Raw genomic sequence first — 27,098 nt, 5'->3', positions numbered from 1 at the left:
AGGTCTGAGTGTTGGTCTCTGTCAGATCAGACTGAAGCTGGACGCCGTGAGGGGGTCCAGTCGTTTTGCTCTGACACAATGATCAGCTTCCTGTCGCTGTTTGTCCTCAGAGCTGAATCCTCTGACTGGATGAGGTTTCCTGAATATTTCAGCAGATTTCTCCTTCGGCACATTCGGCCTTTAAAGTTTCACAGCTGAAAATAAACCAAAGGTAACCTGAACATGGGCTGAGTGTGAAACGAGAAACTGAGTCTGAAAAACAAGACCTGAAATTTATCTTAAATGTATGAGAAGAAAGTCAGGACAGAAAGGTGTGGATTGTGTAAAAGCAAGGTTCTTCTAATGAGTTATTGATCAGGGAAAGATGAATCTGTGCCCCGGTTTCTGAGCTGTCCTTAGGGTCCCTGAACTCATCACGATGTTATGCTGACGGTAAAAAGACGCAATAATCCTTATTTGTGAAACTTAAACTAAAGTTCATAAGCTGCTCCCCTGTCCTCACCTTTGTACAGGTGGCTGCTGCTCTCCTGATAAAATAAATATGGACTAAAATATCTTTTTTATCATGAGTTGATACAGTTATTCCAGGAGATTTGTGTCTTTTTTTTCTAAAATATTTATGTTTGTATTTTCATTACTTCTTCACTATATTCTTACAAATTTATGACAATATGCTTACAGACCTAAGTGTTTTTTCTAATGAATTTTTCAATATCTTTTTTATAATTTTTTGACTTTTTCTCCTTTTTTTTCTTTCTTTTTTTTTTTTTTAACTATTTTTCTTATAAATTTGACTTTTTTTCATTAATGTTCGACTTAATGAATTGATTACTTCTTTTTCATTGATTCATGACTCTTTTTCATACATGTGTGACTTTTTTCAACAGAATTATTTTTTTTTGTTCTCATGAATTTATGACTTAATTTTTGTGTATTCATTACTTTTTCTGATACATTTTTGAAGGTTTTTTTTCTGGAGAAAATTGAACTCTTTTATCACAAGTTTTTTTTCATGTACTCATGACTTTATTTTTGCAGACTAAAAAATTTTTTCTCATCAATTTTTGACTTTTCTTTTTTTTAACTTTTTCCCATTTTTTAATGAGTTTTCTTTTAAATGGATGACATTTTCTCATTAATGTTTGACTTTATTTTAATAAATTTATGACTTCTTTCTTGTATTGACTCTTTCTCATTAATGTGTGACTTTTTTGTGGATTTATTATTTTTTCTGATAAATTTTTACTTTTTTTTCTGGTAAATATAGGACTTTTTGACACAAGTTTTTTTTTCATAGATTTACAAATTTATTCTTGCAGACAAATTTTGAGACTACACTTTTGTAATTTTTTGACTTTTTTTTCATTTTTTTTTATATTTCCCTTATAAATTGATGATTTTTTTTCATAAATTTTTTTGACTTTATTCCAAAAAATCTATGCCTTCTTTCTCATAGATTCATGACTCTTTCTAATAGATGTTTGACTTTTTTCCACAGAATTTTTTTTTTCCCTGCAAATTTATGACTATTTGCAATTTCGTTGTACTTGCTGCAATGACAAATAAAGTTCTATACTATTCTATTTTTTAATTTATTACATTTTTTCTGGTGAATTTATGGCTCTTTTATCATCAGTTTTTTATTTCACAAATTCATGACTTTATTTACATTAATTTATGCCTTTTTTCTTGCAGCACAGGGACTTTTTTAAAGCACCACAGGGTAACTTGCAGCCAACCCTTAAAGAGGGGTACCTAAAGACAAAGACAAAGATAGGTACTGGGTAAGAAAAACTATCAGCAACTTTGCGACAGACACTATGGATCTTCTAACAGATGCCAACAGGTACCTGGAAACTGGCCCTGAAGGCTGCCTCGACACAGAGAAAAATGATGTAACGAATGCTTCAGAGAAAGAAACAGATTTCAAAGGGTATCTCCAGACGTAATGCTTAGAATAAAAGAAAACATTTGATGTTCTGATACAGAGGCCAAAATGTAGCATGGAACAGAAACAGAACAAAGGAACCTTCAGGAGTCAACAAAGTGGGATCGTGGGGTAAACATTCATAATATCCATAAAAATGTCCCTGAAACAGCTGAAAAGAGGCTCCTTCAAACTAAACTGACAACCAGGGGTACCTTAGCACATAATCTGGATGGTATTTTGGAACAGAAGCTGACGGGTACCTTAAAACAGACAACAAATCCTGGAGGAGGAGAAAAACCTGACTCTGACGGATGCTAACAGCTGTTACCAAACTTTACGGACAGAAAGAACAAATGACATCGAGCTTTGGGGTTTAGGTACCCCTCTCTCTGTGGTCAGGTCTTCTCTTATATAACGTATTTTCCATCATTTCTCCGTCTTGGTTGAGTAGGTCTGACTGGTGTCTGTAAACCCTCTGAGGCAGATCTGATCTGAAATCCTGAGCTGGTTAATTAAAACCGGCGCCATGTTCCAGCTCGCTGGGGACGACGAACACGCTGAAAAGCCCGGAGCAGAGCGGGGAGAGGGAAAGCTAATCTCAGCTCCTGGTCCCTCAGAGATCACATACTGACATGCTGGAGATAAGGTTTGGGTCCCGAGGTGGTTTGATCCATCAGGTTTTGGTCTCTGTTGAATGTTTTTCTGGATCTGGACCTCAGGAAGACGTTACGTGACTGATGTTTGACGTTAATATGCTGTTCAACTCTGCTCCTGTTGATAAAAGACTGAATTTATCTACAAAAGCTAAAAGTCCAGGAAAAGTCTTTTAAACTGAACTTTTGATGCAGAAACAGTCAGGGTTTCCACAGAGCGCCCCCTGCAGACCGGGAACACTTCAGCAGGGAAGGCTGGTTTTGCAGATCTCATGTATTTGCAGAACATGCCTGCTGCTGAATTTGTCTTGGATTCCTTGGACCTGATGGATTATGAATGACACGCTGATCTGAATGGGGGGTTTCTAACTCGTTTCTAACCCCGTCTAACCCATTTTTGTCTTTTCCCGCACTCTGATCTCTGTCTTTCTCTGATCGGGAACATTTGTTTTGGATTTCTTGGACCTGGTAATCTCAGGGTTTCTGTAACAGGTCTAACAGTTTAATCTCATCCATCCTTCTGTCTTCGCCAGGCCAGGCTGGGTTGGCAGTGGGAGCATGCTGAGGGATGTTTCCAGACTTTTCTTGCCAACATTTCGGGGCCCAGTGAGATCTGGAACCCCTCCAGTGAGATCTGGAACCCCTCCGGACTCTCCCTCCAAGTGGACTGGCCTGGGAAACCTCCAGAAATGTGTGTGACTTCACCTGTTTCACTGTTTTCAGCTTCCTGCCTTCACTGCTGGCGTGACCCCAATCCAGCACCAGGATCAGTACGGTCTCATCTGATCCGGAGCAGAGGATGAGTGGGAACAAAGTGGGGGGGGGGTTGTTGGCGGAGCGTCTGCGTCGCTGCAGCGCTCTCTAGAGTAAACAGTCCTCCTCCATCAGCAGCGTGTTTAAAAGGCAGAAAACTTCTTTTGTGCTCCGACAAAAAGAAGCTTCGGATCAAACGAGAGACGCATCAGGGGCTGAAGGAAGAGCAGAAATCTCCTCCGCTCGGCTGCACCGGCTCGGGGATTTCTGGTGACGGCAGCATTTTAATTGCAAAGAGGGTTTGTGCTTGAGAAACACCCCACGTCCTGCACTCCCTGAACACATCGCCCCCTCCCTGCCTGGATCTACCTGCTCAGAGAAACACACCTGAACCGTAACATCAGCAGGTCTACAGGTCTACAGGATATAATGTATGTTAATGTATCATAATCCTTTTTAATGTATTAAAATGTATCAGAATGTAAAGTAACACAATGTGATGTATTGTAACATATTATTACATATGTATGTATGTATTACAACATACTGTAATGTGTAATAATGTATAGAAATGTATCATGATGGAACATAATGTATGGAGTGTATCGTAACGTATTGTATCTGACTGAATTCTGTCAAAAGTACCGGGTACAGATTCACGTAACATCAAAAGGTACCAGTGGTAATTGCTCTAAGACTGCAAGTGAAGCTCAGCGTCCCCTAAAATGTCCCTAAAAAGTGGTGATATGTTCTGCTGTGTGAACATTTCATTGATAAAATCTGAGCTAGAATTCCTTCATCTTTAGTTCAGAATCAGCTCCTATCACAGGTAACTGGCTCCACCTCCTTCTCATTCATCCCCGCAGCGTCTCAGCGCTTTAACACAGTGGGACGCTGAGCGTCTTCTGACTTTAGCGGGGAAGCGTAGAGTGGGTTGTTCCACTGTGGAAACTGGACGGTCATTGGATAAACGCTGGGCTTTGTCCCGCCCATCGGACGCTCAGCGTCTCTGGGGGTCTATGAGGCAGTGGGCTGGCCTGGACGCTGGGCTTCTGCATGATGATTGGATGATCAGTCAGAGGCTGAATCCCTTTTTGATTGACAGTGAAATGAGCCAGTCAGAGATCTTGAAGTATAACCCTCCACCAGAGCATCTTCTCAGTTGTTCTGGACTGATCCAGAGGTTTTATCGATCTTCAGTGAGTTTACTTTTCTTAAAAACGACGAGCGTTGTGTTTAAAGATTCTCTCTCTTTTCACCAATAAGCAGCTACAGCTCCAGCTGTGGAGCTTCTCCCCCCGTCACTCACACTTACAGCCTGTCGTAGTCTCACGTAGCAGCTCCAGCTGCTAACAAGCTGACACCGAGGGGAGAATTTACGTTTAAACTAGGGCTGTCATTTTAACGCGTTAATTAGGTTAATTAATTACACCGCAAATTTAGTTTTAAATGTCTAGCATTTACAAACCATTTGTCCTACTTGGAAAAAGAGGTGTTCTCGTCAAATTTTCAAATTTCCGATGGTCCCTGAATGTATCACACCTGACGTCAGCAACATGCTTTAAACCGGGAGGAAGAGAAAGCGCTGTTAAGGGGACTGCCGTCCACATCTCGTTTATTCACACGTCCTTTTTGAAAATCTACAGAAAATCAACCGTTTGCTCAATTCTGTAAAAAACAGATAATTCTACTCTCTTTACTGCATCAAACAAGCTCTGAATGATCGATAAATGTCCAGTATTTAACTCTAAAGAATTCTTTGAAAATTTGCTTCCATCTTCCTGGTGTCATGTTTCTGCTTGGGGCTGCTCTGCACCAATCAGCAACAGTTTGTGTGTTCAGAGCATGTTAAACTGAGAATACTTCACTTTTCTTTGAGCCAAGACTTGAAAAAAGTGTTTTGTACACAGTTCCTCACAGTTTTTAGCCTTTAGCCCTGGTTCTCCTGACCTCATAGAAGTATAGAAGTTCATATTGCAGTGAAAATCGAGGAAACATCGAGTAAAAAGCCTCAGGGTACCTAAAAATGTGTTGAATATATTCCCAACATATTTTTAAATGTGTTTTAATGTTTTTTTTAATGTAATTTTAATGTCCTGGAATTCAAATTCTTTATTTTGGGACCTTAAGCAGATATGAGATTAAAATGCGATTAATTAATTACAAATCCTGTAATTAATTTGATTAATTTTTTTAATCGCCTGACAGCACTAGTTTAAATAAATAAACAAATTTATGCTGTAGGCTGGAAAAAAATGAGCTCCCCCTCCTTGACTGACCAGCAGCCACCACTGAAAGGTGCCATGTTTAGGTCCCTAAATGCATCGTTGTGACTGTGAGGAAGTGGAAAAGTAGGCGGTTTTCCATGCTGGACATGAACACAGCATTGCAAGGTTATATACTGAAGAATAAATATGTTAAATCCAAAAAATATATGTATTATTAAACAAAATTGATTGATTGTATAATAGGAATCAGCTGTTAGCAGCCTGTAGCATGGCCATGCTAACAGAGAGGACTAAAGAGAGTGAGACTGAACAGACTGGTTCTGGCTCTGTCCTAAGCGACCCTGTGGACCCTGTGGACCCTGTGGACCCTGTGGACCCTGTGGACCCTGTGGAGGCTGACAGGAAACCGATGGACTACATGTGTTATTCTTAAAATGTGAATTTTTATTGCCAAGGTAACTCTTATCTTGTTATGATTTTATTTAATTCCTAATGTCTTGTTTTCCACTGTACACGTTCTCGTTTGCTGCTGTAACCAATCAGATTGCTTTGTACCACACAACTTCCTGTTTACCTGAAATAAACAGGTGGAGGGAGGATCATCAAGAGCCACAGGAAGTGAAACAAGCTGAAGACTCTTAAATCCTAAAGTCTGAAGTTTAACATCAAATACAAAAACGACCGTTTGTGTTAAAGTCTTTAGACTCACACTGTCATTAAAGTTTCCCAGCATGCCTTGCAGTCCTACCTGAGCAGGATGAGTTTCACCTTGGAGGCGGCGCTCTTAATGATGGCTGAGGCGTTCTGGTGGCTCCGCCCATAGAGGACCTGGTTGTTGATCTACCACACAGACAGACAGAGGGACAAAGACAGGATCATGTGACCTGATGTGGATCAAACCCAACGAGCGGCGTCTGAGGATCCCGCTCCTCGCTCTGCCTCCCTCTCTGTCTTCTCTTTCCTCTCCCTGCACAGATCGCTCTCCTCATTTATTTCACAGCGTTTGGCAGCGTTTGGCAGCGTTTGGCAGCGTGTGCAGCGCGTCTTTTCATCTTTCCAGGCTCTCTAATGAGCCTGATATTAAAGGACTGTGCTCTGATCTGGATCCAGCAGGTCCTGCAGAGACGTGATGAATAAATCCTCAGTTAATGCAGGAGTGCTGTTTATATTCTGATTTTAGAAAACTGTCTTAGTTTAGACTCTTTGCTGCTCTCCTTTAAGAAGTTTAAATCTACGGGGCTTTCCGGAGAGTCCTCGCTGATAGATGTGTGTTTATATTTAGCCACAGTTTGTTTGGATGCTACAGGGTGACCCACTTCATCATCCTTAATTTACAAAGTTATACTCAAACTAGTCAGGAAAATCAAGAAAACAGGCAAAACTGACCATGATTAATCTTTTCTTTTTCATCATCTGTTGTTGCTTTTCATATCTCATTTATTTTGTCATCGACACCAAGCTCATAAATGTCTGTTGTAGTATTTTTACTTTTTCTTACACAAGATTTCACCTGTTAGCAGCCTGTAGCATGTTGATGCTAACCAGTGCTAGGCCCAATGTTCCCTGAGAGCTGAGGAGAAGGAGGAGAGGACGACGGGCTGGTGCTACGTTGTGAGCTAAAAACAGATGAGATCGACCTGTCCTTCCATTCATCGTTGTTGGGAACGTAAGATCTATCTCCAATAAGATGGACGAGCTAGCTGTGCTAACCCAGCAACGGAGGGAATACCAGAGGGCAGAGTAGCATCATGCTATTGTCGTCTCTGATGAACTTTTTATTTCTAGTTGACACTTCTTATACTATTCTGTTTATATGGGCCTATTAGATATATATTGAATGTTTTGCTCTTAAGACTTTATTGCGTTGCTAAATATGACGTGAAATTAATGAAATAATTTCTTGATCGACTCAAATCAGCAGCGCTACAGAGTGAAACAGGAAGTGATATATTACTTTCAGTTTGATCGATTTCAGTTATCAACGTTTTTTGTTTCACAGTTTTTGAAAAAAAAGGTGATTTTTTTTATGGTAGTTTACTTTTTAATGAATAAAAACAGTGAAAAAAAACATGTAGAGGTGGAAAAACACCAAAATGAAGCGCAGGTGCTCCCAAAGCTCAGAGTCCAGTGAAGGAGCTCTTTTCCTCTTTCCTTTGTTTCTTTTTCATCATCGCTTTCATGATGAAATGTTTGGCTGCAGAGGATCTTTATTATGCATGAACCTCATGTTATACACACACTTAACATGTGTGTGTTAGTGTGTGTGTGTGTGTGTGAGAGAGTGTGTGTCCCTTCCCACAGTATGGATTTTCTCTAATGTCTCTGTTTGTATCTTTCAACAATGCAAATAACTCTGTGTGCATGCATGTGTGTGTAGATGTCTGTGTTAACTCTGTGTGTGTGTGTGTGTGTGTGTGTGTGTGTGTGTGTGTGTGTGTGTGTGTGTGTGTGTGTGTGTGTGTGTGTAACAGTCCAGGCTTTCCTCGGCTGCACATCAATTTTTCACGGAGCGCTGACACGGCTGTAATGAGGAGGAGCGAGAGCAGCGAGAGGATCTCAGTGTTTCTCTCTTTAATATTTATGGGGAATGAATTGGAAACCCCATCTCTCACACACACACACACACACACACACACACACACACACACACACACACACACACACACAGAGCTGACAGACGTGTTGCTGTGATGTGTGATTGAGTTGTTGCAGATGATGTAACGCCGTCAGTCCCGTCTGAAGCTCTGATCTGATGAAATGTTGAATAATTTGAGGTAAAGCTGATGATGATGTCATCGTTTCTGTTTCCTGCCGCTGACTGCAGAACGACAAACACGTGACTCGATTTGAGTTTAAAGTCAGGGATGTACCTGACCTCAGAGAGCCTCAGAGAAATGAGTCTTGGTTATGAAAGTTAGGGTGGTGTGTTTACGACATGATGGAGTTCAAAGTTCCAACGTGTCAGGGTCGATGATTCTTCACTTCTGAATATACGAAACGGCGTCCCACAAGGATCCACATTGGGTCCTATTAATTTTTTGCTCACGTCCATTAATTGATGTAAAAATGTGCATTCAAACATGGAGCCCATCCTAAATAATTCATGGTATTTTCAGGAGTAAGGTGGTCATGTGAGAACAGTTTTTGTATCTCACCAAGAGTTAGGGCCCTTCCCAATTCTAGTCCATGGACTCTGGTTTGCTTGTGCATGACTAGTGAAGTGGTTTCCCAATTCTCTATATCGTCACCCTATTAAAATGATGGCCATTTGTTCAAGTTTTTGGGAAAACACATAAAACTTTACCAAATACAGAGCACATGATATATACATATATATATATATATATATATATATATATATATATATATATATATATATATATATATATATATATATATATATATATATATATATATATATATATATATATATATATATATATATATAGATAGATATATATATATATATACATACATATATATACATACATATATATATATATATATATATATATATATATATATATATATATATATATATATATATATATATATATATCCCTGATTCTTGAGAGTCGGGACAAAACACTTTTAAAAATGCTGTTTTACAAAATGCATCCTACATTTGTTAAAGTTACATATTTTTGAAGAGAAGGGGCTTATCTAAATAGCCATGTAAAGGAACAGGTTCTAAATAAAAATAGATTTTTAACAAATAAACATGTTTCCCTTTAGAACCCAATTTTTGTCAACTCCGTCAGACATACTTAAAAGTATGCAATTTTAATTCTATCAGTCCACCAAGAATTTAAAGGACCAAGTTATGTGGTAATTGTGCTTAGATACTCTGGTATGCAAAAATATTTAGTATGTAACATTACATTGTGATTTCAGATCATTTTGAAAACCCAGTTTTCCAAATATTGGGATTTTCAAACTTTGTTTTTAATTTTATGATCATAAAGGCAATTTTCTTAAACAAATAAGGGATTAGAGGATGTAGCTCTGTGGGTTCTGTAATACATTAACAACATATACTGAAGAAATATTTCATTTTATTTTATCAAAATTCACACAAAACACACATCTGACGGTGTTGACAAAGGTCTGACGGAGTTGACAAAAAATTGACAGTGTTGAAAAAATGTGTGCAGGAGATTGGAGATTGATGAACAAATATCTTTTGTGTGCACAACAGATTTAGAACTAACCACTGACCTTTAATTGTACATACTGCACTTAATTTTAACTAAAACACTACATGCACTACATTAAACAGTATCAGACATTGGACATGTTCATGCTCTATGAAGTCTACCACATCAGGGGCTATGCTGTAGATCTCTCGTGTTCTTGATCTGACTGGTACTGCATTTCTCGTTATTTTCACTATGATGTCTTCAACTGGGCAGAAACAGACATCCTTGCTGTTAAGCTTAGGTTGAACCCTTGCTGTTGGGCCATGGGATAGACTGATTATTGGCCTGGCCGATTATCGGGGCCGATATATGGCATTTTGGGGCATATCGGCATTGGCCTTTTTGTAATCCGACGGCCGATATGAAACCCATTCAAAACTGTTGTTGCAGCTCTAATGCAGCCGCACTTAGCATTGTGACTACCTTACTGTCTATGAGCCTATTTTAACTCATTCACTAACAGCCGTTTTCAGAGCAGAGAGCTTCATACTGCCAGCCGTCAAACATAATTGACGTCTATAGACGTCAATGGCAGTGACACAAATCAATCAATCACTCCTCTTATCAATACCCACAGGAAAAACGTTTTTCTGCCTCTTAAAAATGATAAGAAATGTTTTCAACTGCAGACAATCAGGAGCTGCTTGTTGATGCTTCTCTGCACAGAATTTCTCCGTCTACGCTATGGAAGCCCTAGATGGTCAAAACCTTAAAAATCAGCCATGTGAAAACTCAACAGAAAATTAATTCAACTGCATAACATGCCTGTAAAAGGCAGCACAAACTCAATTCTTTCAAGTTTTGTTGCAGTTACATTGAAATTTTTGACAACTTTGTTTACTGTAGAAAACTTTAGCGGTTTATTTTTTTAAGTTTCCATTTAACTTTATAAAACATGCGGCTGAGCCTGGGAGCTGTTTAATAAACATGCTTGAAGGAATTTGAATGCAGAAGTGTTGGAGTTTGTATTGCTCAAATTTTTTATGCCAATATTTTTGCTTCGACAGCAGATTTATATTGGCTTCATATATCAGTTATTCGCCTCCTTGCCCACTAATAATCAGTATTGGCATTGGCCCCAAAAAATCCATATTGGTCTGTCTCTACTTTTTTTGTCTTGAACTCTTTTCTTCCACCTTTGTCTTTCCTTCTCTTGCATGTCTTGTTTGCTCTCTTGGTCACTGTTTATTTTTTCTCTTCTCTTTCACTGGTACTCTCTATTTCTTCTTCTTTGCTCCTCAACTAACAATTTCTGTTTAGCCATACTTCTCTAAAAAAATAGAAATAATGAAAAATTATTCTTGTTTTACATATAAATGCAGCAAGAGTTACAAAACAATAACCAGACCACTGCCTGCCCATTCCCTACAAGTCAGAAGTGAAGGTTATACATTTTAAATAAATAATGTATCGCATGCTATATATGTACATTTATGTGTAAATAAATCTCTGAAAAATCATTTAAATCCTCTTCTATGTACACAAATAACAATATTTAGGACATTAAGAGGTAATAGGTGGATTTGTCAACTCCATCAGCTTACATGTCAACTCCGTCAGATGTAGAAACTGACGGAGTTGACGTCTGACGGAGTTGACAAAGGGGCATGCATTTTCCCTCCAAAACATGTACTGTACACTGCAGATAGCTAATTTTTCCCCAGCTGTTAGCTGTCTCAGTAACCTCACTAAAATACTTAAATTCAATCCACAATTGTTTGAGAAAATGCACCATAATGGAGAGACGGAGTTGACATGATCCAGCTGTGACCATAGGAATATTGACATTGTTGGTGTAAAAGATCTAAAAATGTAAAACTTATCAGAACATGTGTGGTAGTGTTAAATTCAGCACAGACAAGAAGATGACAAGGGGTCCTCAGGGGCATAGCTGACCATGCTATTCCCTGATTTAATTAGGTTTTATAAAAAATCTGACGGAGTTGACAGAAACTAAGGACCAAACTTAAATAGGCAGATTTTTACCGAAAATATTATTTGACAGTCACGTAATACATTGTTTTATATATTTAAAAACATTCTTTTATAATTGATTTATATTAATTTACAATTGTTGATATTTTCAAAGGCTTTTTGGGCTAGTCATTACTATGACTAAGTGCTAAGGACAAGATCAATAACATGGACCTTTTAACCTAAGATGAAAGTTTTATCTAAATTTCCCCCAAAAAATACACATTTTTGCAAAAAAAAATTTATGGGTATACACAGGTCATTTGGATTCACATTTTAAAGTGTGTCAATCATGGTGAAAGTCTTGATTTTTTATGTTAATCAGACTTTCCACTGTAGGACATGTTTTGTCCCAACTCTCAAGAATCAGTGATATATATATATATATATGTATATATATATATATATATATATATATATATATGTATATATATATATATATAAACCAACTTTGAGCGCTCGCGGTTTGAATACCGGGTCCGAAACGTCAAAGTCCTGCACATCTTTTGTAAAGCAGGGTCTGGTCTGTCATGTGAGCGATTTTCAAGCCAATACCACCCATGGTTTCGGAGACCATTTTTGCAGGAAGTGCAAAAAAGTGGCAAAATCTTATTTTGAAAGGCAAATTGCCAGCTTCCTGTTCAAGATAGGTGGAAAATACCCCCCGATCACGTCCCAAAGAGGCGGACATTTTGGCATTGGTTTTGTCCCTGTATGACATTCCTGCTGGCGGCTATGGCTGTTTAAGTGTGCCTAGGTGGCGCTAGAGAGCATATTATGGGGGGCCATTTTTGGTATCATATTGAAATTTTTTGCAATTGTGAGGTGTGTGCCAGTTTTGGTGAGTTTTTGAGCATGTTTAGGGGTCTAATAAGCGTTCAAAGCGTGTGTGGAATAATAATAGCTACATAAGCTATGCTAAGCTAACGCTAAAGGGGGGCTCATGGTTTCTGTAAATTCTTTTTTAGGTTTTAATCTCATCATCTGTTCATTTTGAAGGGATAAAAACCTCCTCTCACCTCCAGCAGCTCGTCTCCCACCCTGATCCGTCCATCCCGAGCGGCCGCCCCACCTGGATGAAGTCCCACCACGAAGATGCTGAGGCGGGACCGGTCCCTGTTCCCTGCCAGGCTGAGACCCAAACCCTGCCGCTCTTTGTCGAGCTCCACGCACAGCAGCTCCCCCTGCAGGTCTCCATAACGCTCACACCAACGCTCTGCACGAAGAGGAAGAAGGAGAAGAAGAAACAGTGGAGGTTTAGCTAACTTTAGAAACACGCACTCACAGGACGGACTGAAGGAGACCTGGAGACGCTCAGAAACATTCAACCTCAGCTTTCACAGTGTCTCTAAAAACTCAAGAAAAGTGCCAAAAGTAAACGGATGAACTGATAAATTGTCACTGACAAGACTTGAATCAAAATCCAGAGCTGTGAACAGGAACGTCTTTCCATCTCCACCAAACGCGAAAGATTTAAAGAAGCAGAAAAACACCTGAGTCTCCTGAGAGCAGAGGAAACGAGGGCAAGATTAAAGGAGAGGAGTATAAGAAGGAAACAAGAGAGGGAGGAGAGAGGTGACGAGGCAAGGAGACAGGATGTGATGAAGAGGAGGAAGAGGAGGCCTGAAGAGGTCAGAGAGAGGAAATAATTAAGAGGACAAACAGAGGAGATAAAAGGAGGAGGAGGAGGAGACGTGACGGGCCGAGACAAGAGCCGAATTAAATTTGGTGTCAAACAAAACGCAGCCTAACCGTCCGTGAAATAAACAACAAACAGAGGAACGTGAGGGGAATATTAACCTGAGATTAAAGAGCCGGCTTCAGTCTGAGGGGGATTAAACGCCGTGCTCTGAGAGCTCATTACGTCAGAACAGAAACACACAGATTGATGTGTAACTCCGGGGAGTTTCGCCGCAGATATCACATGACTCTGACCTTTTCCTGGGACTGAACGCCGGAGAGGACGTGATGTTTTTATTCCTGGACAGCTGCTGCTCTGAAGATACCGAGCTTTCTGTGTTTTTAAAATTCAGATCGGCTCCGTTTGGGGGATTTAAAGGTCGCCGCAGTTATCTGAAGAGCCGGGACTCACACGGGACTCAGACAAACCAGTTTAGAGACTGAACGACATAAATCATCTCAGAGGGCAGGAGGACAAACTAATCCTGCTCCTGATTCAGATTATGGAGGACTTTCTTTAAGGTTGACCCGAGTTAACTTTCTGAGACCTTAAAGTAACAGTTTGATCTGTTTTCTCCTCGTTTAACTGAATGAAACTGTCAGAAAGTCTAACCAACAGTTCAGTAATGAGCTGGAGGTGGATCTGATCGATGATCTGTGTATCATCGGCGTAGCAGTTGAGTCAGACGTTGTGAATCTGGGAGCATGCAGAGACTGAAAAGACGTGGCCCCAGGATTGAACCCTGAGGAACCCCACATGCGAAAACAACCAGTTGTAGTCGTGACGTGTAGTTTTTAACAAAGTAACGGACATTCAATCATTTGACAACTTTTCTGAAACCTTGACAAAAAAAAAGGTTTGAAAATTGCTTGAATCTCAAAAATCTGAAATTAAATTCAGATTTTAAAGAAATCATGTTTTGAATTTTATTTAAAGAATTCCCTCAATAAAAAAAAAAAAAACAATGTTCAGTTGTTGCCTAACTTTTATGTTGCACCACCTAGAGTCCTCAATTGGTAGGCAAGGGTTTAAAGCGTTTAGCCTCTGCTTTAGCCTTTAGCTTGTGAGTTAGCCTTTAAATTACGTTTTGGCCTTTAGCTTGTGTTTAATCTTTGACTTGTATTTTAGCCTTAAGCTTTTATTTTAGCCTTTCGCGTCTGTTTTATCTCAAAGCCAATGTTTAAGCCTTTAGGTTGTTTTAGCCTTAAGCTTGTTTTTAAGCGTTTAGCCTGTTTTAACCTTTAGCTCCAATATAAGTATTTAACCCGCATTTCAGCCTTTAACCTGTTTTTTAGCCTTTAGCCCGTGTATTAGCCTTAAGCTTGTTTTAAAGCTTGTAGCCTTTGTTTTAGGCTTTAGCTCCTGGTGTCTTGGCCTTTAGCTTGTATTGTAGCCTTTAGCTTTTATTTTAGCCTTTTGCTTCTGTTTTATCCCTTAGCCCATGTTTAAGCCTTTAGCTTGTTTTTTTAGGCCTTTAGCTCATGTTACAGCTTTAAGTCTGTGTTTTAGCCTTTAGCCTGTGTTTTAGCCTTAAGGTCCTGTATTAGTCTTAAGCTTGTTTTTAAGCTTGTAGCCCTTTTTTTAGGCTTTAGCTCATGTATTAGCCTTTAGATGGTGTTTAGCTTTAGCTTGTGTTTTCTTCTTTTAGCTGTAGTTAAAGCCTTTAGCTTTTATTTTAGCTTTAGCTTCTGTTTAACCCCTTGGCCCGTAGTTGAGCCTTTAGCTTGTTTTTTAGGCCTTCTGCCCGTGTTGGAGCCTTAGGCCAAGTTGTAGCCTTTAGCCTGTGTTTAGCATTTAGATCCAAGTTAAGTCTGTAACAAATACTTCAGCCTTTAGCCTGTTTTTTTTTTTAGCCTTAAGCTTGTTTTTAAGCTTTTAGCCTGTGTTTTAGTCCCCAGCTCGTTTATAAGCCTTTCAATGGTGTTTTGGGCGTTAGCTTGTGTTGTCGCCTTAGGCTCGTATTTTAGCCTTTAGCTTTTATTTTAGCCTTTTGCCTCTGTTTTTTATCAAAGCCAATGTTTAAGCCTTTAGGTTGTTTTAGCCTTAAGCTTGTTTTAAAGCTTGTAGCCTTTGTTTTAGGATTTAGCTCCTGTAAAAGCCTTTAAATGGTGTCTTGGCCTTTAGCTTGTATTGTAGCCTTTAGCTTTTATTTTAGCCTTTTGCTTCTGTTTTATCCCTTAGCCCATTTAAAGCCTTTAGCTTGTTTTTTAGACCTATAGCTTATGTTACAGCCTTAAGTCTGTGTTTTAGCCTTTAGCCTGTGTTTTAGCCTTAAGGTCCAGTATTAGTCTTAAGCTTGTTTTTAAGCTTGTAGCCCTTTTTTTAGGCTTTAGCTCATGTATAAGCCTTTAGATGGTGTTTGGCTTTTAGCTAGTGGTTTTCGTCTTTTAGCTGTAGTTAAAGCCTTTAGCTTTTATTTTAGCTTTAGCTTCTGTTTTACCCCTTGGCCCATAGTTAAGCCTTTAGCTTGTTTTTTAGGCCTTCAGTCCGTGTTGGAGCATCAAGCCAAGTTGTAGCCTTTAGCCCGTGTTTAGCATTTAGATCCAAGTTAAGTCTTAAACAAATACTTCAGCCTTTAGCCTGTTTTTTTTTTAGCCTTTAGCTTGTGTATAAGCCTTAAATTTGTTTTTAAGCTTTAGCCTGTGTTTTAGTCCCCAGCTCGTTTATAAGCCTTTCAATGATGTTTTGGGCGTTAGCTTGTGTTGTCGTCTTAGGCTTGTATTTTAGCCTTTAGCTTTTATTTTAGCCTCTTGTTCTAAGTTAAGTCTTTACACATATTTCAGCCTTTAACCTGTTTTTTAGCCTTAAGCTTGTTCTGAAGCGTTTCGCCCGTTTTTTGTCTTTAGCTTGTGTATAATCTTTTGGATGGTGTTTTGGCCTTTAGCTTTTATTTTAGCCTTTCACTTCTGTTTTACCCCCTTGCCCATGTTGTAGCCTTTAGCTTGTTTTTAACCCTTTGGCCTGTGTTTTAACCTTTAACCTATGTATTAGCCTTAAGCTTGTTTTTAAGCCTTATCCCGTGTTTAAACCTTTAGCCTGGGTATTAGCCTTTAGCCCTGGTTTAAGTCCTCATGTTTGAACCTTTAGCTTCTTCTTTAGCTTCTAGCTTTTGTTTTAGCCTTTAGGCCACTCTCCTATGCAGTTTTTTCATCTGGTCTTCTTCAGTTTCTGGAAACAAATCTCAGCCCACTCCCTGTCCACTCTCTGTCGTCTCTGAATCAGAAAACTAAAACCCGTCTCTTGAATCTGAAGATGTTTGTGTGGCTGTGAGTAAACACCCTGAGCAGGAACGTCTGTGTTATGAACTCTGGATGTTCATAACACAGAGAGAAATATTTATCACACCGTGGACAGAGCAGCGTGATGTGTGACAGCAGCCTCTTAGAGTCAGAGCTGTGGGCTGTTTATGAGCTGAAGGAGTCTGGTTTATAAAGGTAATCAGATCCTTTCATCATGGAAACAACACCTGGACTCTTTAATCCAACATTTATTACTCATCACTCTGTGAGACTCACATGTGATGATCCCTGTTAAAACCAGAGCAGGACGAAGAGGAAGAGGAAGAGGAAGAGGAGGAGAATATGGGATGTCAGAGGTGAGATGATGAAGATGCAGGCAGAGACAGAGATAATGATGACAAATGTACGGAGAGCGATGGAGCGAGACACGGAGGACAGCAATGCAGGGAGATTGATGGAGAGTGTAGAGACACACACACACTCACACACACAGCCGTGGGGTGTGTGTGTGTTTGCTCCATCACATCCTTCAATTTACACACACATAACTATTGAGAGTTCAATTCCCTCGAGCAAGGCACTATCACTGTAAACAGATGTTAAATAAAAAGAGGGAACGGCCCAAACAGAAAGTTCCCTGAGTGTCCACCAGAGTCTGTGTCCAGCAGTGAGTCAGTCCCCATAGAGCTCCATGTTAAAATAAACTGCAGTTCCCCTGACTGTCCACTAGAGTCTTTCTTGGAGAAATTTCAGGGATCAGAAATTTAAAGCATGTGTTTAAATTTAATCTCAGAACTCTTAGAAAAAAAAAGTTTAAAGCCTGACTCATGCTACGGGATTTTAAAGCCATTAGCTCCTGTTTTAGCTTATATTGAAGTATTTAAATGGTATTTTAGCCTTTAGCTTATGTTTGAGCCTGTAGCTTGTGTTTTACCCTTTAACCTGTGTCCTACCCTTTAGCTTCTGTTTTATCATTTAGCATGTATTCTAGCCCTTAGTTTCCATTTAAGCTTAAATTGATGTCTTTGAATGGTATTTTAGCCTTTAGCTGTGGTTTAAGCCTCTAGCCCATGTCTTACCCTTTAGCCTGTGTTTTAGCATTTAGCTTGTATTCTTGCCCTTAGCTTCTACTTTAGTTTATATTGAAGTATTCAAATGGTAATTTAGCCTTTAGCCTGTGTCTTACCCTTTAGCTTGCATTTTAGCATTTAGCTTGTATTCCATCCCCTAATTCCTGTTTTAGCTTATATTAAGGTCTTTCAATGGTATTTTAGCTTTTAGCTTGTGTTTTAGCCTTAAGCCCATGTCTTACCCTTTAGATTGTGTTTTGGCATTTAGCTTGTATTCCATCCCCTAGTTCCTGTTTTAGCTTATATTGATGTCTTTAAATGGTATTTTAGCTTTTAGCTTGTGTTTTAGCCTTAAGCCCGTGTCTTACCCTTTAGCTTGTGTTTTAGCATTTAGCTTGTTTTCTGGCCCTTCGTTTCCGTTTTAGCTTATATTGAAGTCTTTCAGTAGTATTTTAGCCTTTAGCATGTGTTTTAGCCTGTAGCTTGTTTTTTAGCCTCTAGCCCATGTCTTACCCTCTAGCTTGTGTTGTAGCATTTAGCATGTATTCTAGCCCTCCGTTTTGTATAAGCTTATATTCATGTCTTTGAATGTTATTTTAGCCTTTAGTTGGTGTTTAAGCCTCTAGCCTGTGTCTTACCCTTTAGCTTGTGTTTTAGCATTTAGCTTGTTTTCTGGCCCTTAGTTCCTGTTTTAGCTTATATTCATGTCTTTAAATGGTATTTTGGCCTGTAGCTTGTGTTTAAGCCTCTAGCCTATGTCTTACCTTTTAGCTTGTGTTTTAGCATTTAGCATGTATTCCATCCCCTAGTTCCTGTTTTAGCTTATATCGATGTCTTTAAATGGTATTTTAGCTTTTAGCTTGTGTTTTAGCATTTATCTTGCATTCTAGCCCTTAGCTCCAGTTTTAGCTCATATCTAAGCCTTTTACCCGTGTTTAAGCCTTCAGCTTGTGTTTGAGCCTTTAACTAATGTTTTAGCCTTTAGCTCCCATTTTAGCCTTCTGCTTGTCTTTACGCCTTAAGCTTCTGTTTTAGCCTTTAGCTCCTATTTGTCTTTGGCTCGAATCCTTTAGCCTCTCGTTTGTGTTTTTCTGTCAGTCAATAACGAGTCTGTGCGACTATCTTGTGGCTAAAGATTTATAAATCACCCACTCACAGTAGAAGGCCGAACATCAGGCCAGAATTTGGTCCCTGACCAGATTTCGCCGTCGCTTGTCGAGGGCGCTGAATTGGGGTCAAATCGACCTTCGAATCATGTGGTGTGAGCCAGGCTCAAGTCTTTGTGTTTACGACACTCTTCATGTTTTCTTTTCCCAGGATCTGTGGCTGAGACGAGGTTTGGTGTCGACCTTCACTCTGCGCCCGCTGGAGGTGCAATGAGAGCTTTAATTGTTTTAGCCGGACAGGAAGCAGGTGAGTGAGTGTGTGTGTGTGTGTGGATTTATGTACTCAGCTTAATGGGCTATTAATTGGTGTATGGAGATAGATGGCTGCAGTGTGTGTGTGTGTGTGTGTGTGTGTGTGTGTATGTGTGTGTGCTGCTGGTTGTAATGGATCTTAAAGGAGGAGGATGAAGGACACACAGGGTGTCTTTAACATCTGTTTGCAGCGGTGATGGAGGAGGAGGAGGAGGAGGAGGTGTGGATGTGTTACCCAGCTCATCTCGATCTGAACCCACTCACGTCCAAATAACTCCCGTCAGAGGGTGAGGAGGGGTGAGGAGAGGGGTGTATCAGCACAGGCTTTAACCTTTAATAAGCAGAGCTGAATCCTCTGAGCAGCGTTCGCCCCTCGTTACCCTGCAGACCCTCGAACGGGACGGAAATGAAGAATTAATCTGTTGTCGTGCGCGTAGCTGCGGGCTGATGGAGCGCCTCCTCCCTCTGAGCGCCACGACTTCACTGTCGTCCAGAAATCTATTAAAAACATGAATAGCCGTTCAGCTGCTCTGGGACACGACTCAAATAGAGAGCCCAGTGTTCCTGCGCGGCGACAGCTTCATTCACACAATAACCACGGTGTTCTCAGCAATCTGTTCATCACGCCTCAGGAAAAACACGCCGAGTCATCCCTCACTTTATTTAACAACTCGACTTTTCCCCGTCACAGCCCATGTTCAGGTGTCTGGCTCAGAAACTGTGAAGACTTCCTGTCTCCTTTGCCCCACACCAAACAGAAAACTAGCTTAACAACAAGCTAACAAGCAGCTAGCACCAATGTTTCCTGGTTAGCTGCTCAGGGCTTAATTAACTGGAACAAGCGCTAACTGATTAGCAAAAATGTTGTTTCGATTGAAGTTAAAGGCCGATGTTACCCAGCTGTATTGGATACTTGATTCTGATTGGTCACAAAAAAACATGAATAGGATCCCAAATTTTATGCAGCTACCTGTTGACACTGTGGTAAAAATGTTACATTACAATCAAAATACACAGATTCATCACAGCCAGCTAGGCTAGGCTAGGCCAGCTATCTGGGCTACAACAACAAACCAATAAAGTGGGCGGAGCCAGACCAGACCCCTGAGCCTGTTCACACTGTGGTAAAAAGGAAAAACACATCAGAACGGAACAGAATGGTCAAAGACAGAGAACACAGTGCGACATTCTAGAAGGAGAATGGAACGCAGCACCAAGGAACAGAACAGAACGGAATGGAATGCTTCCCAAAGATCAAAGCCACAGGAGCAGCAGTGGAGCGTTCACCGTCCGTCAGACTGTAGGAATTCTGAGCCTCAGGGACATTTAGATAAATCACCCCACAGACCGCTGCATCGTTTTTGGAGGTCAACAGGTGAAAAAATGTTATTCCAGGTAGAGCTTACATGCATACTGATGTTACACACACACACACACACACACACACACACACACACACACACACACACACACACACACACACACACTCCTCCTGCTGCGTGTCTGACAGCAGTGCAGCCAGTTTGTCACAGACTGATGAACACTGTCATTCTACAAGGACCTGCAGGGGGTGAACCATCACACACACACACACACACACACACACACACACACACACACACACACACTCTCGATCCACCCTCTGCCCTCAGCCTTCCCAGAAATCTGAATCCACGTGTGCACGTGCGTGACTGTGTGTGTGTGTCACAGTGTGTTTTAGTGATCTTCTGTGTGTGTTTATGTGCTCCAAGCAAGGTGACTTGTCACAGTAAATCAGTATACACACACACACACACACAAACACTCATGCACGCACACAAACACCTGCTGAATTTGGCCGAGCACGCCGCTATCGTGACAACAGCAGCCGCAACTTTTGCTTCCCTCAAGCTACAGTCACAGTGTCCGTGTGTGTGTGTGTGTGTGTGTGTGTGTTGCATTGCGTGTGTGTGTGTGTGTGTGTGTGTGTTCTCCACACAGCAGCTTGCTGCGTGTCCAGCTGCTGTTTGGGTCTAATCTTTCTGTAGAGTCTCAGGCTGTGATGGAGTCCACTTTCCTGGCTCCAGTGAGGTCACGTCATCTCTTTAGTCTCACTTTCTTATTTTTAACCCAACAGACCTGATCACATTTCATATCAATCCACAGAAAGTAGTCCCTCTCATTCCCTCTGCCTGTGACTCTGTGGTTAAAATGTTGCATTAGAACAGAACGTTACGGAACAGATCATAGAGGAACGGAATGGAACGCTTCCCAGTGATGTCACAAAGAAACATCAGAGATGGAATGCTCCTGAAGCCACAAAACAACAGAGATTCTAGAACACAGAGGATCACCAGGGACGACCTGATCACACCTCAGTCAAATCACTCCTTTCTCACCATGTCCTTATTTCATGATTCCTGTTTCAAAATAAAGTGGAGGCTCTCTCTTCGTTGCTGTCATTCTGAGTTTTTTTCAAAGCTGCAATTCAAACTAAATTTCTCCCAGACATTAGTATTAACTCAAATAATCCACACATGAAAAGAAATCACAACGTTCAGGTCCATAAATAATGATTATGGTGAATTAAGTACAATAACACAGGAAAAAGGTATAGAACACACCATGGAAAGGCTGAATACTTTGGACAGGAAATGCACCATACCACCTGAAATCTGTCAGTAATTATTACTTGAACTTCCAATTAGTGCAAACCAACATCAGCTGGGCTGGAGCAAATTGATGGTCCTATAAAAAAGGTGTTTTTTTCACCAAGCAGTTAAATAGCACACACCTCATGATGGGTAAAGGCAAAGAGCTCTCTGAAGACATTCACAACCTGATTGTTGCTCAGCATCAGAATGGAACTGGTTACAGACTTATATCAAAGCACCTGAATATTCCAGTCAGCACCGTTGGGGCCATTATTCACAAGTGGAAGAAGCACCACCTTACCATCAACAGGCCACGCACGGGAGCTCCTTGAAGATTTTTGACCAGGGAGTCAGAAAGATAGTCAGAAGAGGACTCAACCAGCCAAGGACCACCCTGAAAGTGCTCCAGAAAGACTTGGAGGCAGCAGGTACAATTGTTACAGAGAAAACAATAGACAATGCACTCCACCGCCATGGCCTCTATGGACGCTCAGCCCGCAAGACTCCATTCCTCAAGAAAAGGCATGTTGAAGCTGGTTTAAAGTTTGCTAAACAGCATCTTGACAAGCCTGTAGAATACTGGGAGAATGTTGTCTGGTCAGATGACACCAAAACTGAACTTTTGGGCTGTCATACTACATACCATGTTTGGAGGAGAAATGGCTCTGCACATCAGCCGAAAAACACTACACCAACAGTGAAGTTTGGAGGTGGAAGCATCATGGCATGGGGTTGTTTCTCATCTCATGGTGTTGTCTCAGTTAGCGTGTTCAATACTTCTTTCCTGTGTTATCGTACTTAATTCACCATAATCATTATTTATGGACCTGAACGTTGTGATTTCTTTTCATGTGTGGATTATTGGAGTTAATACCAATGTCTGGGAGAAATTTTGTTTGAATTGCAGCTTTGGAAATAAATGTGATGAGAAAAAAGTTGACGCGTTCAATACTTATTTTCTCAGAGAGCGGGTTTCGAGAGAGAGAGATTAAACAAGACGGGGCTGGGATGTTAGTGGAGCACTAAGTGACTGTTTCAGGTGTCATCAGAGACCAAACAAGGCTCCAGATGGGACTAACTGCAGCGACTAATACGCCAGGCGGTGCATTATCACCCATCATCGTGTCCACAGGCCAGACGCCACCGGAGGACGACCTCTGAGCGAGAATCAAGAGACGAAGGTGAACGTAGGAGAACATGACGTGAGAACGACAGGAAGTGATCAGAGGTCTGGGGTTAGGAGGGGCTGAAACCTGAGAGTGTGTGTGTGTGAGAGAGTGTGTGTGTGTGTGTGAGTGTGTATCTAATGATGTCTCTGCTCAGAAGAACAAGGTGACAGCAAGGTGAGACATGCTTATTAGATTCACACACACGCACACACCTGTCTCTGATGTGTGTGTGCAGCTGAGAGACGCAGACGTGGATCCGACCACAGAGCAGGTTTCTCCTCAGCAGCTCTGTCGCTGCCTCGCTTCACGTTCAGCTTCTGTTGACTTTATTTCTGGATGTTTTTCTATTTCTGTTCCACTTCAGATGAGATTATTTTTGGGGCTGCGCGTCCGCGGGGACGGCGCCGTTTGTCTGTCTTACACTTCCTCTCGGATGGGTGGAGATGAAATGTGAAATGTGATGGTTCGGATATTCATGTGATGAAATGAGCCGTAAGTTTTCCCTTCAGCTGCATCATCATCATCATCGTCAGGAGAAGATCTGTGTTTAAAGTTACAGTCAGGAGTTTCTTCCTCTGGTTATGAAACAGACTGAAACAAAACTAAAAACAAAACCAGCAGAGGAGGAGGAGGAACATTTTCCACAGACCGATGTACACATGAGACGTTTCACCGGGGTTTTCTGGAACAAGCTAGGTGGCTAAAACGCTGTTTCTGTGTAAACACAAAAATAATTTTGCTTTTCATCCTCAAACTGTTGCCTGAAAAAAGCACATTACGCCCTCTTTAAAGGTAGGGTCTGCAGGAAATGTGGTTCCTTGTTAGTAAACACAACATTCAAACTAGCTCCTCCCCCTTGGCTCAGTGCCAGCAGCAGCCCACACCCACAGCCTCCAACTGTGACTACGTGAACACACTCACTAACCCAGCAGCCACCTGTAGCATCACATTTCTATATGGGCGAGACTCGAGAGCCGTGCACCTGACTTAACATGTTAGTACAAGCAAACCACAGGTATCTGACACATACCTGGTTAGTCCGTTGCCTACTGGGCGCTCTGATTGGCTGAGGTAACCATGCTTAATCTCTGGGATGAGAAGGCAAAATATTTTATCACAGTATGATATTTTAACTCATGGTGTCGCCCCCTGCTGGACAGCTGCAGCATGACACTCTCAGACATTTCCACACGGGCTTCATGTTTGAACTCCAAAGGTCACATCTGGTTAGCTTGATATTTCCTGCAGGTATACAATACACACACACACACACACACACACACACACACACACACACACACACACACACACACTTTGATAGTGTGCGTGTGGATATCAGGCAGTAACATTAACGTGCCCTAAGGGGTGAAGAAGGACAGACTAAAGCTACGTGTGTGTGTGTGTGTGTGTGTGTGTGTGTGTGTGTGTGTGTGTGTGTGTGTGTGTGTGTGTGTGTGTTCCATGCCCAAACTAAATCAAGAGGTAGATGTTTCAGATAAACACAATCTGGATCCAGGATGTTTTCTGGGTCTGATCTGCATCCTGAGCGTGCTGCAGTGACTCTGTGTGTGTGTGTGTGTTTGAGTGTGTGTGTGTGTGTGATCTGCTGCAGGAAACAGAGAGAGGGAACAGCACTCTCTGCGCTCTGAAACCAGCTCATAAAACATCAGGTTTTGGTGCATGTTGCTGTTTAAAGGGGGGCAGCGTTTTCTGGGTCTGTGGAGTCCAGGAGAAGTGACCAACGAGTCCGAGCGGAGCCGGATCAGTCCTCCTCCTTCAGTGTGTGAAGCAGTGCTGCAGTAGCTCGTGGAGGTCACTGCAATGCAACAGTAGCTCAGCCTGCTGCTGGGAACACACACTCCTCCAAACACACACACACACTGAACGCACAGACTGAGTCCCAGAGGAGCTGGCATTAATCTACTGCTCTCAGTGTGTGAACTGGTCCAGTTAGCAACAACAGACCGGAGGCAGACTGCAGACGCAGGACCATGTCCAGGGTATCAGGACCAGATCAAAAACCAGTCTGAGATACTGGTCCAGCTCAATCTGAGCCCTGCAGAGTCATCAGGATCCAACACAAAGGGCTGTCTCAGAGGACCCGCATGTCCTCTAGATTAGACTCCTTCTAATCCTCCACTCAAGGAGCTCTACACACCATTTCTCACACACACTCTCACACACACACACTGATGGTTGAGTCTATTAACCTGCCTAATGAGACGCGTTCTAACAAATGAACGAGGACGAGAAATAAGAGGCTGTTCACAGGGAGTCACATGGAGGAAACAGCCAATCAGGTCTCTGGTCCTAGTAAGTAGCTTATTACGTTCAGAATCAGAACCAGAACTACAACCAGAATCGCTTTTATTCACCAGGTATCTCAAGAATACAAGGAATGTGACTTCAGCAAATCACACTCTCTCTGTACAATTATTATAAACACACAAAATATTACAAAATAGAAAAAAAAATAGAGCTTAAATAGTAAGAAAAAATAAAAATAATGATAATAATAATAATAATGCAACAACAACAACAAACAATTATAATAATAAAATCAATAAAATAATAATAATAATAATAATAATAATAATAATAATAATAAAATTATGATATATGGAAAATTAAATAAATAAATAAATAAATAAATAAATAAAATACAAAACTTAAAAAATAAAATAAAACAAAAAATTAAAAAAAACGTTCACGTGATGTCACAATTGTAGACCTGCCCCCACCCCAAAAGCAGGCAAAAAAGGCATTGGGATTTTTTGCCCCAAGTGGAGGAGTTTAAGTATCTCATGGTGTTGAAGGATCGATGAATGGATCAAGGCAGCGTCTGTAATGTTGCAGATGTTATACCGGTTCGTTGTGGTGAAGAGTGAACTGAGCCAGACGGCAAGGCTCCCAGTTTACCGCTCAATCTCCCAGTGACCCAAAGGACAAGCCTTACGCCTCAAGTACACCAGATACATCCACAATCCAACTCCGTTATGTTACCTGTTGTCTACATTTGTCAACTCACACCGGGCTGTGACAGCTGGAGTCACAGACTGTGGAGTTCCAACGCTTCCCACTCCATTGATCAGTCTCTCTTCATTCATGTTGGGCTGTTAAACCTCAAACCTGTTGACTCCTGGTCTGGCACTGATCGTATGTTCATTAGTCGTCATAGTCAAGATAAATACAAACTGATTTTGACATGGTTTGTTATATTTTGAAGGTCTCTCTGTGTTTCTAGGTTGTTTCCAGTCACCACTTCCTGTCCTGGTCGATCTTCCCTACACGTATCACCTGCGCCCGGCTGGACCGCAATGAAGTAGATCAAGTGATGGAAACAGTTTCGGAGCTCAGACGTCCAGGAGAGACTCGGAGTAGGGGAGCTAGACGAGGTGGTTCAGGCATTTGGTGGGGACGCCTCTCAAACGCCTCCCTGAGGAGGTGTTTCGGTCATACCCATCTGGGAGTGAACCCTGGACAGGGTTGGTGAGACAATACCCATCAGCTGACCTGGGAATGCCCCGGTACCTCTCAGAAAAACTGGCGGAAGTGTTCGCTCATGGCATTGCTGACACCACAACCCGGACTTTGATAAGCGGTGAATTAGTCACTGCTGCTATATGGTTTGGACCAATCAGAATCAAGTATTTATCACTTTCACTTTCACAAGAAAGCATCGGCAATAAACTAAGACCAGACTTCCACCAGGTCTGGTTGCGTCCGTCTCCTTCCTGTCTCAACTGTTGCAAACGATGCCCTGATTTAAAGAAACAAATGTAAACTTTTCTTTTCTTTTTGCTTTTCATTTTTGTCTTTTGATGTCTTAAAATGAGACTTTTTTTTCTGCTTAGTCAAAAACACTCGGGTAGCTTCGACTTTTTGAAATGCAGTTAAATTACAGATAACTGCCACACTCTGCCAGAGTTTTCCTCAGCAGGTGTTTGACACAGGTAAAGATAAAGACACAGGTAAAAGTAAAGATAAAGGTGAAGTCGTGCTCTTGTCTCTTCACAGGTTCCGCGCTCTGCCCCGGCCAATCAGTCTCTCAGCGTGTTTCAGACCTTTTTCACAGCACATATTTTCCAGCGTCACAGCGGGAACAGGGCAGGTGAAACAAATTTCATTAACAACGGCTCAGATCCGTCAGA

General features: G+C 41.1%; 1 protein-coding gene across 7 annotated transcripts in view; it reads right to left on the bottom strand.

Moving 5' to 3' along the window:
- patj (PATJ crumbs cell polarity complex component) overlaps window positions 1-27,098 on the bottom strand; it is a 134,177-nt gene that overhangs the window by 33,317 nt on the left and 73,762 nt on the right. For all 7 annotated transcript variants that reach the window (XM_074667609.1, XM_074667615.1, XM_074667613.1 and 4 more), the window contains 2 exons: window positions 12,757-12,953; window positions 6,313-6,404 (listed from right to left, as the gene is read on the bottom strand). In XM_074667609.1, coding sequence (XP_074523710.1) covers window positions 6,313-6,404; window positions 12,757-12,953 — 289 coding nt within the window. The remainder of the gene's footprint in view (window positions 1-6,312; window positions 6,405-12,756; window positions 12,954-27,098) is intronic.

This window comes from Halichoeres trimaculatus, unplaced genomic scaffold, assembly GCF_033239565.1.
Source record: "Halichoeres trimaculatus isolate MK-OKI-2021-1 unplaced genomic scaffold, fHalTri1.1 fHalTri1_scaffold_4, whole genome shotgun sequence".
Taxonomy (NCBI): Eukaryota; Metazoa; Chordata; class Actinopteri; order Labriformes; family Labridae; genus Halichoeres; species Halichoeres trimaculatus.
This window is presented reverse-complemented; position numbering and strand designations above follow the sequence as displayed.